Consider the following 14,443-nt stretch of genomic DNA (forward strand, 5'->3'; position numbering starts at 1 on the left):
CCTTCTCTGTAGCATAAATAGAGCAGATAATCTCTAATGGATGCTGCAATTCCATTGATACCTAATATTAGCTAATATATGTTCAGTAGTTTGAACAACTTTATTGAGACAATTTGCATACCATACCATTTTGTAAATTGTAGGAGAAAATGGCTTTTTACTTATTTTTTAAATAAGTAAGGTGTTATCAGACTAGTGCTGGTGAATCAGGCCTGTAATTCTAACTACTCAGGAGACAAACTGAGACCACAGTTTGAAGTCTGCCCCTCCATGATATTCTTTATCTCCAGTTAGCCAGCAAAAAGTAGAGTGGAAGGGGAATTTCAAGTAATAGAACACTAGCCCTAAGCACAAAAACCAAGGGAGAACACAAAGCCCTGAGTTCAAGCCCCAGTATAGGAACGCGCGCGCGCGCGCACACACACACACACACACACACACACACACACACACACACACATAAATAGATACATGTAACCAATACTGTGATTTTATAATAGAATATTTATAATATTTGATACTTCAGAAGAAACCATGTTTCCTTTATTAGTTGTTACCCATTCCTCCTTGCTTCTCAACAGCTTTCTCAGTTTGTCTGTCATTAGTGAATCCAGTCATTTGTTAACATTGGCTAATGTAAGTCAGGGTCCATTTCTATTTTTATAGTTTAGCTACAGGGACTTTGCCACTTTCCTGACACCCATTCAACTATTTTTGGCCTTTGGCATTGGAGTGATAAGGAGAAAAGACGACCATTCATGATTCTAGAACACCACTAGACCACCCAAGTTCTAGCAGTGGCTGGCCAGAAGCCCCACTCGTCCATCCAAAATCCTCACTTGAGCTTTTCTAAAGAGTGTCTTTTTAAGAGCAGTTGACTTAGGAACTCAGATTTCATTCTCCCCAGCAGCTGCTGTATGGTAGAGCTGAAGTTTTGGCTTCACTTTATCATAATTAGAAGTGGGTTTAAACATTTCATCAGTTTTTGGCTCACTAGCCATTTGCAAGATTTTCATATGATTAGACAAATATGAATGATAAGATAAACTTCTGAAGATCCAAGTGTTAGCTGGTTGCTGGTGGCTTATGCTTGTAATCCTAGCTACTCAGGAGGCTGAGGTCCGAGGACAGAGGTTCAAAACCAACTCTGGGCAGATCAATCCCAGAGACTTTCAACCAGCAAAAAGCTAACAGTGGTAGACTGTGTGCTTTGAGCAAAAAAGCCATGTGAAAGACTCTGAGTTCACGCTCCACTGTTGGCACACCCACATAACAACAAATCCAAGTATATATTTCCACAATCTGAGGCTTGCTTAGTGATTCAGCTGCTTGAATGGACTGAGTGCCCACATACCTGAAGAAGTAAATTTCCTGAATCAAGCTTACAGATTCTACCTTTCATAAAGTAATTTCCTTTGATGGCTTTCTGGGTAATATTTTTGGCCACTTGGTTTAGACTTATTCTTCTGACTGCCATGGTACTTAGAGGAACCCTGCCCATATTTTAGGATAGCAAAGCACAGGTGGAATTTATAGTTGTTTGTGATAAGGAATGACTAGAGCAAGTTGGTTCAGTATCAGCCTCATCATGGCTGTATGTGCCCCAGAAGCACTCAACCAAAGTCTACTGAAAGACCCAATGAATGTTTTCAGCATAAGAGACCTTTTTTTTAGGTGTGTGCATGACAGTAATGGAGATTGAACTCAGGGCCTGGCTACATTGTCCCTAAGCTTCTTTGTTCACCACTGTACTATTTTTTTTGCCACAGCTCTACTTCCATGAGATAAGAACATCTTTAAGAGACATTTGAAGAAATGTAATTATCTAGTCATACCATATTGAACATTCTTTTGCCTTAAAGCTGGTAGCCTTCTGTGTATTACGCCAGAAATTTAGTAGCAAGAGAAAAGAAAGAAGCCAAATATATAAATTATAGAAGACCATACTACAATCAGTTGGGATAAGGTTTTGTGTTTTACTTTTGTCTTTCTAAAAAGGAAAACTGTAGATGAAGGGAGCCACATTATAAATACACCATTCATATGTAGAGATAAATGTGAAGAATTTGAAGTACTGGAAGTTTAATTAGTATCAGTACCATCCCACTTTCTGAGACTGTAGTACTTTGCTCATGATATGGTACTAAGAACAATCCAGAAAGGCTGGTTGGGCAAGTGGAATCAGTCCCGTTTTTATAGACACAGAAGCTGATTCAGAGTTTGTCACTTCATATGAAATAGTTTATAGGTCATAACCTGGAGATCTAATATGCCTTCATGCTTTAACTTCACTATTTTTGTACATCCTCTTCCTTTCTTTTTTTCTTTCCATCTGCCCCTATTGATTGATTGACTGACTGACTGCCAGTCCTGGGGCTTGAACTCAGGGTCTGAGAACTGTCCTTGGGCATTCTCAGGCCTAGAGTTCTACCACCTGAGCCACAGCACCACTTCCAGCTTTTTCTGTGTATATGGTACCAAGGAATCAAACCTGGGTCTTTCTTCATGCATGCTAGGCAAGCACTCTACCAATGGGCCAAATTCCCGGCCCTCTGCCCCCATTTTTAGGGCCTCTGACCTATCATCTAAAGGGAAAACAAAATAAGAGTAATATATTTAATTAAATTATTTTTCATCTCTTTTTTTCTTGTAGTCCCATATGGAGCTGGGGAGTATCTAATATCTTAGTTTTTAGGATCAATTACTATCCATCTCAAACATTAGTCTTCCCAAGAATTTTATTTCATGGAAACACTTTGGAATATTTGTGAAGTACTTATGAAGGTGTGTGGTATAATGGATCACTCTGACTGTCTAGATAGCTAGACAATCCAGAGAAGAAGAAGAAGAGCTCGCGCTCTCTCTCTCTCTCTCTCTCTCTCTCTCTCTCTCTCTCTCTCTCTCTCTCTCTCTCTCTCTCTCTCTCTCTCTGTCTCTTTCTTTCTTTCTTTTGGTTTTTTTTTTTAGGGGGGGGTGGCAGTCCTGGGTTTGAGCTCAGGGCCTGAGCCCTGTCCTTGGACTTTCTCAAGGCTAGAGCTCTACCACTTGAGCCTCAGCACCAGTTCTGGCTTTTTTCTATGTATGTGGTACCGAGGAATCGAACCCGTGTCTTCATGCATGCTAGGCAAGCACTCTGCCACTAAACCAAACTCCTGGCCCTCTTTTTTTTTTTTTTTTTTTGTTTTTGTTTTTGTTTGTTTGTAACATTTTTTATTGTTACTATGATGATGGTGTATTAAGGGGTTACAGTTCATAAGTCAGATAAAGAGTAAATTTCCTTTTGAATAATGTCACTCCTTGCCTCACACTTTCCTAGCTTTTCCCTCTGGTCACCACGCACGATTTGTATAGTTCATTTCAGCACTGTCTAGTGAGTACCACTGCTTCATTTGCTCAACCTTTGTCCATCCATTTCTGTACCTCCTGACCCCTTACCCTGATTGGGGAGTTTTCTAATACCTGGGTCCTATGTTGAGTGCCTGTTAGAGATTGAACTAAAATCACAAAGCAAGTCTGTCAGAAGACCGTGCCCTGTGGATGAGAGCAGAGTGAATACCTTTGTATGAGGACTCATCTTTTTCTTTTGTTCTTCTCTCACTAGGCTTTGAAGGCAGCACCTGTGAGCGAAACATTGACGACTGCCCTAACCACCGTTGTCAGAATGGAGGGGTTTGTGTGGATGGGGTCAACACTTACAACTGCCGTTGCCCCCCTCAGTGGACAGGTCTGTACATAGCCCAGGTGTGGGTTGATGGTGGATCAGTTGGTTGGTGAAATAGGCTCCATGGACAAATGATTTTAGTGTTCCTGTGAGAGCAGTGTGTGAACAAGCAGGGATCTCCATGCATTGTGGTAATCCCAGGGGCTCACCTTTGCTCACTCGAGAAAACATGTTTCCACAGGTATTGGTGTTCATGTCATGGCAGATGTGACAGAGTCACGTGACTGACCCCTGAGCTTATTATGTAGAAACCACAACACATTGTCTAACACAGAGAATATACTTAATAAGTATTTGAGAAAATTCCAGAATACAATAAGCCCTCTTAGTTGTGGGTTTATTATACATGGTTTTGAACAAGCCTGGTCAGTAGTAGTAGTAGTAGTAGTAGTAGTAGTAAAATATTTAAAAATCAAAATAAAATTCAAAAACAAAAAGTTTTCATTCCCACATACATTATGCAGTTAAGTAGAGAAGCTCTTACTCTTGTGTATTGTCAGTTGTGTTTAAAGGGTTGGGCAGACACTCTTAATGACATCATTATTGCATGCATCCTCCATTTCTGCTTTTCCTTTCTCTTTTCTCTTTTTACAGATAGGAAAAAGGTAAGTTTTTCTGCCTGACTTCAGAAGAGAGGTCTTGCTTTCTTTCACAGCTGCTTGGCAGTTTTTCATACCAACTTAGATGGAGTTTTTCTTTGTGTTTTTAAAGGTGAATGATTGTATGCAGACATGTGGTTTTATTTCTGTAATACAGACCTATTTATCTATTGAAAGAAGAGACACTTAATAACTGATAAAGGGATGAAGCCTAAGCCTTTCTTTCTGAGAGAGTGATATATATCTATATCTGTCTGTCTGTCTGTCTATCTATCTATCTATCTATATAGAGAGAGAGAAGATTGGCTTAGCTTAAGGAATAAGTTGAGATTAGAAGAAGCTACAGATCCAGTGATAGGCCATCTTCTGTGAAGAAGTCTTGGTGGAAGCTTATAGTCATTTATACTGGATGTTCTTCAGGTTTTCCTTATCTTAGCATCTAATTATTTATGCCATAGACAGACTATGACTAGAAAAAGCTAGCAAGGATGTAAAACTTGCATAACCTGACTTCTCTGGCAGAGCCTGCATTTCTGCTGTTAATGCTCAAGCTGTCCTTTCTGTGTGTACTTCACTGGATTTCCCTAGAAACTGGACTTTCCCTCAAAGCTCCCAGGACTTCTCTTCAAACTTCTGTACTTTCTGTCTTATTTGCTATGACTTCTGCCATTTCTATCATAGACTTTTCAGAAGACTTTTTCCCCCAAAGTTAATCTACTATAAAGTTAATCACTTGACAAATAATAGCTAGAAAATTTGAAATTTAAAAAATATTCACAATAGTATTGGGTAGAATGAGATACTGGTGAGGAATCTGCCTATTCAAATTTTCTTCGCCCTGTGGGAGGATGACTGAGTGATCCTGGGCTTCTGATGCTGATGAAGATGAGATGGAGTTGTAATATAGTTGCTGATCTCCTTCCTTCCCTTCCTCCCTTCTCTTCCTCCCTCTCTTCCTGTCTTTCTCCCCTTCTCCTTCTCTCCTCCCCTTCCCCTCTTCTCCCCCACCTCCTCTCCTTTCCTTCCTCACACTTTCTCATCCTTTCTTTTTTCTCTTTTGTCTTTTTCTTCCTTCTCTTCTTTGTTCTTTTGGTGCCAATAGTAGGTTTTGAACTCAGGTCCTTGGAGCTCTAGGTTCAGATTACTTTTGTATTCTTCATGTGATTTCCAGAAGTGATTGGGGCTGGAGCATAGGAGTTAGATAATAATCATTAATCCTATAATGTGTTAATCACAGTGTTTTATTGTGTATAGTGTTTGTAAAATCTATTGGGAATGAAATTTACTGACTATCCTTTTTGTAAATGATTATGCACAATTTAAAAACGTTAAATATTTTGCCCAAGGCAAATAGTGATTGAGTTAGTGTTTGAATCTAGGCTTCTCGGGTTCCAAATTTAAGCTCAAAACTGGTCTTCTTTGTTCCCTTCCTCCTTTCTTCCCTCTCTCCTTCCCTTCTCTTCCCTCCTTCTTCCCTCTTTCTGTCTTTCTCTTTTCTCTCTCTCATTCCTTCCCCCTCTCTCTCTCTTTCTCTCTCTCTCTTGCTCTTTCTCTCTTTTTCTTTCTCTCTTTTTCTCTCTCTTTCCTTCTCCCTTTCCCTCTCTCTTTCCCTGTCTCTTTCTTTTCTTTCTTTCTTTCTTTCTTTCTTTCTTTCTTTCTTTCTTTCTTTCTTTCTTTCTTTCTTTCTCCCTCTCCCCCCTCCCCCTCCCCCTCTCCCTCTCCCTTTTCCTCTTCCTCTCCCTCTCCCCTCTCCCCTCACTTTCTGTCCTGGTTCTTGAACTCAGGCATTCTCCTTGGGCTTTCTCCAGACTAGTGTTCTACCACTTGAATCATAGCACCATTTCCAGCTTTTTCTGTGTATGTGGTACTGAGGAATCAAACCCAGGGCTTCATGCATTCTAGGTAAGCACTCCATCACCAGGCCATCCTCCCAACCCAAACTGGTCTTTTTTTTTAAATTTTCGCTTTTTAAAGATTTTTTTAGTCTCTCTAGTGGGTCATAAGTTCTCAGTTTATTTATTACAGGATCTTCTGATTTGCTTTTCAGGACTCTGGTTGGTTACTTTGAGGTTAGAAGTTCACATTACAGAATGTTTTCTATTCTGGTACTTCCCCCCCCCCCCCACCATATCTAAAAAAACTTGATTACAACTTTATTCATAATTCCCTTTGCAATTTTCAGCTGTAGAGTTGAAGTATGAACTGTTTAGTTTGGCTTTTGATAGGAAAGGAGGGATTGCACTAGGCTAGTAGGAAAGGCAATGAAATTTGTGGCCTTCTGGAAAAGAATAAGATCATATGGCTGAGAAACCTAGGTATTCAGTTTAAACAAATGGACACTTAGGAATCTTCTGTGTTTTAATTTTTGTGCCTATACTGAGATTTAAATTCAGGACCTGGTCACTATCACTTGTTTGTTTGTTTGCTTTACCACTTGAGCCATACTTCCATTTCCAGTTTCTTGGTGGTTAATTGGAGGTAAGAGTCTCATAGACATTCCTCAGATATTGAATAGTCTCCTGAGTAACTAAGATTACAGTATGAACCACTAGTGCTTGGCTGGCATTAATATGTTTATTTTGTTGATGTTTTGGGAGAATAAATGTTACTATAATAGATTTTTAAATCTTAAAAAAATAATTTAGCTTTTTCAATTAAAAATTATTCAGCAGATAATCAGTTCCATTCAATTTGGTGACAGCTAGTTACATTTTGCTGTTGAGTATTTGTAATGCAATTAACTGGTCTGAATTGTAATGTTTTGTGACTTGTATAAAATTCCTGATTTTGAATGTTTAGCATGAAAAAAGAATATTATTAATGATATTTATTAATCAGACACTAAAATTGTATTATAGATAACCTGAGCTAAGTAAATTATAATATTCAATTGATTTAATAGGCTTGCACTTTATCTTAAGTGGCCCCTGGAAAACTTAGAATCCTAGCTTTCACATTTTTCTTGCACAACCCTACTTTGGATGCAGAGTTGTTCAGTGCAAGCCACTCCTGCAGTTGTCATGGTAACACGGAGCAGAAGGCTTATGAGCAGCTGTGTGTAGAGGAGACCTTGAGTTGGCCTTGTTCTGGTGTGGTGTCTCTATTACATCTGAGCAGGACTGTATTGTAACCCAATTTAGAGCCTTTTGTCTGCTGCAACGATCTAAATTATGTGTGTTTGTGCTTTCAAAGATGGCCAATCTTCTGAACTACCCTGAGCTCAGGTGGAAAAGACAAGTTGATGGTGGTTTGTGTGGGCAGATGGTTTGCTTCTTTATAGGAATGTGCTTAAAGGAGGGAAGTCTTAATGATGGCATGTTCTTTTATGAAATGAAAGTATACCTACGGGTTGATGTTGTCTTTAGTATAATACATTTGGCCCTGTGCCATCTTATCAGAGTAGTTCTGCTCTGGCAGATAGCCATGTAAGGAGAACAAAAATAGTATAAAGGCCCCAGATTTATTAGAGCAATATAGATTAATGTTTTGTCTGCATAGATTGTTATTTGAATTTTCTTTGTTAAAGGTTCATTTCCTTCAGAATTAAGGTTGACTCTAAGCTCAACTCATAAATTCTTCTCCATGGCCTCCTTTGGTTTTGGGTTCACTCCTGGGGCAGATGTGATTTATTTTCCTGGGCTTGTTATTAATCGAGAAATGTGATTGCAGCCTGGGCTCAGGAGAGTGCTCTGGGACATTAAGCAGAAGTGAACAATGCAAGTTAGGTGGATATGACTCAAATTAAACTGAGCAAATTTTCTCTCAGCTCTCCTGTATTGTGTGATGAGTCAGAAGAGTTTAATGTGATTCGCTTTGCGTTCAGTTGCTCCAGGTTCATTATGAACTTTTAGCCTGAGTTAGTGGGTGCCTGTGCCAGAAGTGGCATGAGAGCTGCTTGGGTCTGGGAATAAGTCTGCGTGGTGGGGTGCTGATGCCACCTAAGGCGTTTCTGTTTCAGTCCAGTCTCTAGTTGCTGACAAGAAAGTGTTTTTCTCACAATCTCTCTCTCTCTCTCTCTCTCTCTCTCTCTCTCTCTCTCTCTCTCTCTCTCTCTCTCTCTCTCTCTCTCATCTTTGTCTTGCTATGTGTATATATGTGTATATGTATGCGTGCACAAGTGTGTTTTAGGACTACATGGTTGGAGCTAGGCTTGGGTAGTTCATGCCTGTAATACTTGCAACTCAGGAGGCTGAGATCTGAGGATTGAGGTTCAAAGCCAGCTGGGGCAGGAAGGTGTGAGATTCTTGTCTCCAGTTAACCAGCAAAAAGTCAAAAGTGGAACTGTGGCTCAAGTGGTAGAACACCAGCTAGCCTTGAATGAAAAAGCTAAGGGACAGCTCCTAGTTCCTTAAGCCTGAGTACACACCTGTACACACACATACTATAGGATCAGAGCCTTTTGACAGAGAGTGGAACCTAATTAAGTCATTTGCTATGAAGGTATTCTCATTTATATTCTACATGGACGAATAGGAAAATTAATCTTACATTTCAGTTTTTCTGATGTCAGCTTGATTATGAGGACTCAGTAATGATCTATTTATCAGGAATTCTGCCTTCCAAGTACAATTTCAGTTTCATATCGTTTTGTCAGATTGCCAGAGTACAAACCTGGAACCCCCTTATCCCAGAGGTCCAGTGCTGATTAGTGATTATGATGGTAGAAATGGGAAATGAATAGCATAGGCCCAAAAAAGGCAGGAAATGAGTCTCGGGGATCTTTTCTACCCTTGTGGTCTATTATTCAGTGTCCATTTTGGCTGCCCTATAGGAAGATCACATTTAATTAACTTAATGATTTTTAGGCCCCCATGGAATGATTGTAAGTAAGGTCAACAACAGATTTTATGAAGCCTATTATACTCTTCGAGGTCTTTTAACAGGCACAGAGAAAACTAATAAAATTCCCAGCCAGGCACTGGTGGCTTATGCCTGTAATCCTAGCTACTTAGGAGGTTGAGATCTGAGGATTGTGGTTCAAAGCCAGCACAGGAAGGAAAGTCCATGAGACTCTTGACTCTAATAAATTGCTCAGAAAAAGCTGAATATGTGGCTCAAATGGTAGAGCAAAAGAAGACTAAGGACAGTGCCCAGGCCCTGAGTTCAAGCCCTAGGACCAACACGAGACAGAGAGAGAAAGACAGAGACAGAGACAGAGAGAGAGACAGAGACAGAGAGACAGAGACAGACACACACACACACAATTCCATCTTCAAGAGTAATGAATTTGGCAAGGAAGAACTAAGAAACTATAAATAAGTAACTACACCACGAGGTAGAAAGTATAAAGGAGATTTTGAAAACAACGTGGGTAGGAAGTAAGAAGGGAAATTAGACAAAGTAACTTCTGTCTTGATTCTAAGTAATGGGACAATGACACAAATAGAGAAATAGTATAGAGATGACAATACACAATAAGGCTGAATTTCCTAAAAACATCAGTGTAATATATTCAGTCTCAAATTTTGATTCTGGGTTTTTTTTTTTCTGGTTCCCATGAGAACATGTCAGATTTATGAAGGAAAGGAATATTGAGTGAGGATTTGGCTGTCACTTATGAGAACTGTCTACTATAAGAAAATGTAGGAGGAAATAGATCCAAAGAAGGAAGGTGAGAAAAAGGGAAGTAAGAGAAATTGGACTAGAACTCTGCCATTATTCATTCCATCATTGAGTCACAGGGGCGAAATATTATCTGGTTGGGGGGAAGGAAATTGGAAGAAAAACATGGGAAAGGGTATCAGTGTTCAAGAAGTAATGTATCCACTACCTGACAAATGTAACTATAACCCATCTATGCATTATCCCTACAATAAAATACAATTATTTTTTTAAAATATCAGCTTGTTCTTAACTCTGCACGTCTTTGATGTAGCATTTATAATACTTTACTGCTTTCAGTGATTTCTATGCTTATTTACTTATAAGATAGATTACTGGTATTATTCTGAATTATTTATTTATTTAAAATAATTAATTAATTAATTTTTGCCAGTACTGGGGCTTGAACTTAGGGCCTGGGCCCTGTCCTTGGACACTTTTTTCTTCAAGGCTAGCTCTCTGCCACTTGAGTCACAGTGCTACCTCTGTTTTTTTCTGTGTATATGGTACTGAGGAATCGAACCCAGGGCTTCTTCGTGCATGCTAGGTAAGCACTCTACCATTAGGCTATGCTCCCAGCCTTGAATTTTTTTTTTTTTTTTTTTTTTTTTTTTTGGCCAGTCCTGGGCTTGAGCTCAGGGCCTGAGCACTGTCCTTGGACTTTCTCAAGGTCAGAGCTCTACCACTTGAGCCTCAGCACCACATCAGGCTTTTTTCTATGTATGTGGTACCGAGGAATCAAACCCGGGTCTTCATGCATGCTAGGCAAGCACTTTAACCACTAGGCCAAACTCCCGGCCCCTTGAATTTTTTTTTAATGTATGTGTTGGTCCTGGGACTCGAACTCAGGCCCTGAGCACTGTCCCTGAGCCTCTTTATGTTCAAGGCTAGTACTCTACCACTTGAGCCATAGCACCACTGTGGCTTTCTCTGTGTAGTTTATTGGAGAAAAGAGTCTCACAGGCTTTCCTGGCTGGGACTGACTTTGAACCACAATCGTCAGATCTTAGCCTCCTGACTAGCTAGGATTATAGGAATGAACCTCCCAGCCTCCAGCTACTTATTCTCGTTTTAACAATGGCTATTGAACAAATGGTAATCAGGAGACTCAAATCAGAATGAGGAAGATTTTGTTCTGCTTTATGACAGAAGAGTATATATATATATATATCATATTTGCTTTATCCATTTACCTGCTGATAGGCATTCAGGTTGCTTTCACCTCTTCAATATTATGGATAGTGCTGTAGTAAACATAGGATAGCAGGTATCTCTTGGACAGAAGCATTTCATTTCCTTTGGAGATACAGATGCAGGTACAGATAGACATGGATATGGTCTTAGATATCTGTATCTATCCAGTAGTGGTGTTGCTGATTATATGCTAGTTCTAGCTTGAGATTTAAAAAAAAAATTTATTGTCAGGGCAATGTATAGAGGGATTACAGTTACATTCGTCAAGTAGTAGGTACATTACTTCTCGCACATTGATACTCCTTCTCATGTTTTTGTCCGTTTCCCTCCCCCTATCCTCTCCCAATCATCTTGTTTTCCTTCTTCCCCTATCTTGAGATTTTCAAGAAACCCTCATGCTGTTTTCCATAATAACTATATTAATTATTAATTATATTCCCTTCAACAGTATGCAGGGTTCTCCACATCCAAAGAAATATCTATTTAGGCCTATTTCCCATTTTTGAATTGGGTTATTTGGTTTGCACTGTTGACAAGAATAATTCTTTGTATGTTGTCCTAGGTATTTATAGATATAGCATTTGCAAAAATTTTCTTCCATTCTGTAGGCTCTTTACTGTTATTTCTTTTGCTGTACAGAAGCTTTTTAGCTTGGTGCAATCTCATTTGCCCAGTTTTGTTTTTGTTCCCTGTACTTTGGGGGCCTTCTCTACAAAGGCTTGACTGAGAATTTTCTTCCTTTTTTCTTCTAATGTTTTCATAGTTTCAGATCTTCACATTTAAAATTTAATCGATTTTGATTTGGTTTTTATAACTGGTGACAGAACTCTAACTTTCATTCTTTTGTATATGAATATCCAGTTTCCCCAAGACTATTGAAAAGATGCTTTTCTTCACTTCATATTTTTAGTACGTTGTTGGAAAATCACTAGCCATGGATGCTTGAGTTTACCTCTGAGTTCTGTTATCTGTTTTGTTCCATCGGTCTATAGATCAGGTCCCCACTCCAATCACTATCATATTGCTTTGATTGCCAGTATTACTCAAAATACTTCGTTAATATATTTTATATTAATTACCTTATATTGTTCGGAGTTGAGCCAAGGGGCTCACACATTCTACCAAGCATTTCTTTTTTTTTTAATCTAAATTGTTCTGATTTTTTCTGTATATTTTTATTGTAATTATTAGAAGGGTTACATTATATTCACCAGATAGAAGATGCATTACTTCACAAACATTGATACCCTTTCTCGTGTCTTGCTCCCCTTTTCCCTTCCCCCACCCCTCATCTTGTTTTCCCCCCTTTCTTATCCTATTTCAAATAACCAAATAAGCATATATACAATATATCAGATAACCAGGTAAAATACTGTAACAATCTACCAAGCATTTCTACCAGCAACAACCTCAGCCCTTTGTCACATATTTTGAAGTAATGTAATATAATGCTTTCTGCTTTGTTCTTTTTTGCAAGATTGCTTTGGGTGTGTTTTTATGTTTCCATAAATTTTAGGATTTTTGTTCTATTTCTATGAAAAATATTTTTTAAGAAAAAATTGGACTTTATCTTGTACTTTTCAAGTTAGAAACAAAACTGAATCTATTAACTTACTTCTTGATGATGAACTTTTACTTCTCTTCCACTTCCTGTATTTGTAATCTGGATTTAACTCTTCATCTGATATTGTTAATAGATTTTGAAATATTAATACATTTTGTAAAATATTTTAGCTACTTATAGTTTTATAACCCGGTGTTAATATTTTATGCTTAGTTTGGTGGACAATTTGTTCTATGCTAACTAAAGTTTCAGTTACTGTCATAATTGTTATCATTCTTGAGGTCTTTTTTTTTTTTCAGCTAAATCATACTTTTGCATGGTATATTACTTTCTTAGGAAAGTTGTATGTTTGGTGTAGTGTAGTGTGTGTGTGTGTGTGTGTGTGTGTGTGTGTGTTAGTAATGGGACTTAAACTCTGGGCCTGCCCAAGACCCTGTTTTTATCAATTTGAGTCACACCTCCACTTCCATTCTTTTGCTGGTTGATTGGGGATAAAGTATCTGCCTGGGCTATCTTTGAACCTTGATTCTCAGATCTCAGCCTCCTGAGTGGCTAGGATAATAGCCACTGGCATCTGGCTGGTTTTGGAGCCTTTAACTATTTGCTATGCTCTTGAGGGGATATGGAGGCTTGAACTCAGAACCTTACACTTGCTAGACTGGCACTGTACTTCTTGAGCATAATTCTAGTCACCTTTAGATACTTGAAAGATCTCTTTTGATTTAATAAACTTTATATACAATGGCATTTGGGCTAGATGTTGAATTTGGGGGTTATAACTTCATCTCCAGTTTCTAGGGTTTTTTGTTTGTTTGTTTGTTTTGCATCCGATGGTGACTACTATAGGAAATGCAATGTCAGACAAATGTTTCTTCATTCTTGATGAGTACTGTTCATTGTCCTTGCTATTTTCATTTGCTTTACTGTTTTCAGACCTGTTATTTTTACATTAGATTTTTATTATTTCTTCCCCAAAGCTAAGAACATCTCTCATGGTATTCTACTTTGCTTGATATTTGCTTTGCATTTTATGAGCACTTGCACAGCTTTTCTTTTGCAGCACTGATTCATATTTTTCTTCTTTGGTTTTGTTCTTTATAGGTTAGGATCCTGGTGTATGGACTGCATTCTTGTGTGTAGGATGTGTACTCATCTCATGTGATCTGTTTCCTCCTCCTCCTCCTCCTCCTCCTCCTCCTCCTCCTCCTCTTCCTCCTCCTCCTTCTCCTCCTGGCATTCTTGGGACTTGAACTCAGTGTCTAGGTGCTGTCTCTGGTTTGGTTTTTTTTTTTGTTTTTTTCTCAAGCCTGACACTTTACTGCTTGAGCCACAACTCCACTTCTGGCTTTGAGACAATCAATTAACAATCAGGGTCTCTCACTGACTTTCCTGATTAGGCTAGCTTCAAACTTAGCTCTTTAGATCTCAGCTTGGTTTACAGGTATGAGCCACTAAGTGCCTGGCCATCATCTCATTTCTATTCTGCCCGTTCTCCAGCCCCTTTCATTAGTCAGTTATGTATTGTTTTTCATTTCATCTTAGAATGTACCTTTCTCTCATTGTCTTGATTGCACAGAAGCAGTTCTTCCCATAATAGTTTGTGCGTGTGAGGATTTTCACAGTATTCTCTTAACTTTAACTGGCACAGATCCTTATTTTATATTGCAGGCCCTTTAATAGTTCCCATGGTGGATTATGCTGCACAGAGTAACAACAGCCTGCCTATAAATAGGGGAGGTTCCTGTGTTTTTTGGATCTCCTTAC

At 38.8% G+C, this 14,443-nt stretch overlaps 1 protein-coding gene across 1 annotated transcript in view; it reads left to right on the forward strand.

The window, feature by feature from the left end:
- LOC150061301 (neurogenic locus notch homolog protein 2) overlaps positions 1 to 14,443 on the forward strand; it is a 144,912-nt gene that overhangs the window by 76,672 nt on the left and 53,797 nt on the right. Inside the window, exon 5 of the mRNA XM_090334175.1 lies at positions 3,602 to 3,724. Coding sequence (XP_090190301.1) covers positions 3,602 to 3,724 — 123 coding nt within the window. The remainder of the gene's footprint in view (positions 1 to 3,601; positions 3,725 to 14,443) is intronic.

Source organism: Megascapheus bottae, chromosome 6 (assembly GCF_031878675.1).
Source record: "Megascapheus bottae isolate mThoBot1 chromosome 6, mThoBot2.hap1, whole genome shotgun sequence".
Taxonomy (NCBI): Eukaryota; Metazoa; Chordata; class Mammalia; order Rodentia; family Geomyidae; genus Megascapheus; species Megascapheus bottae.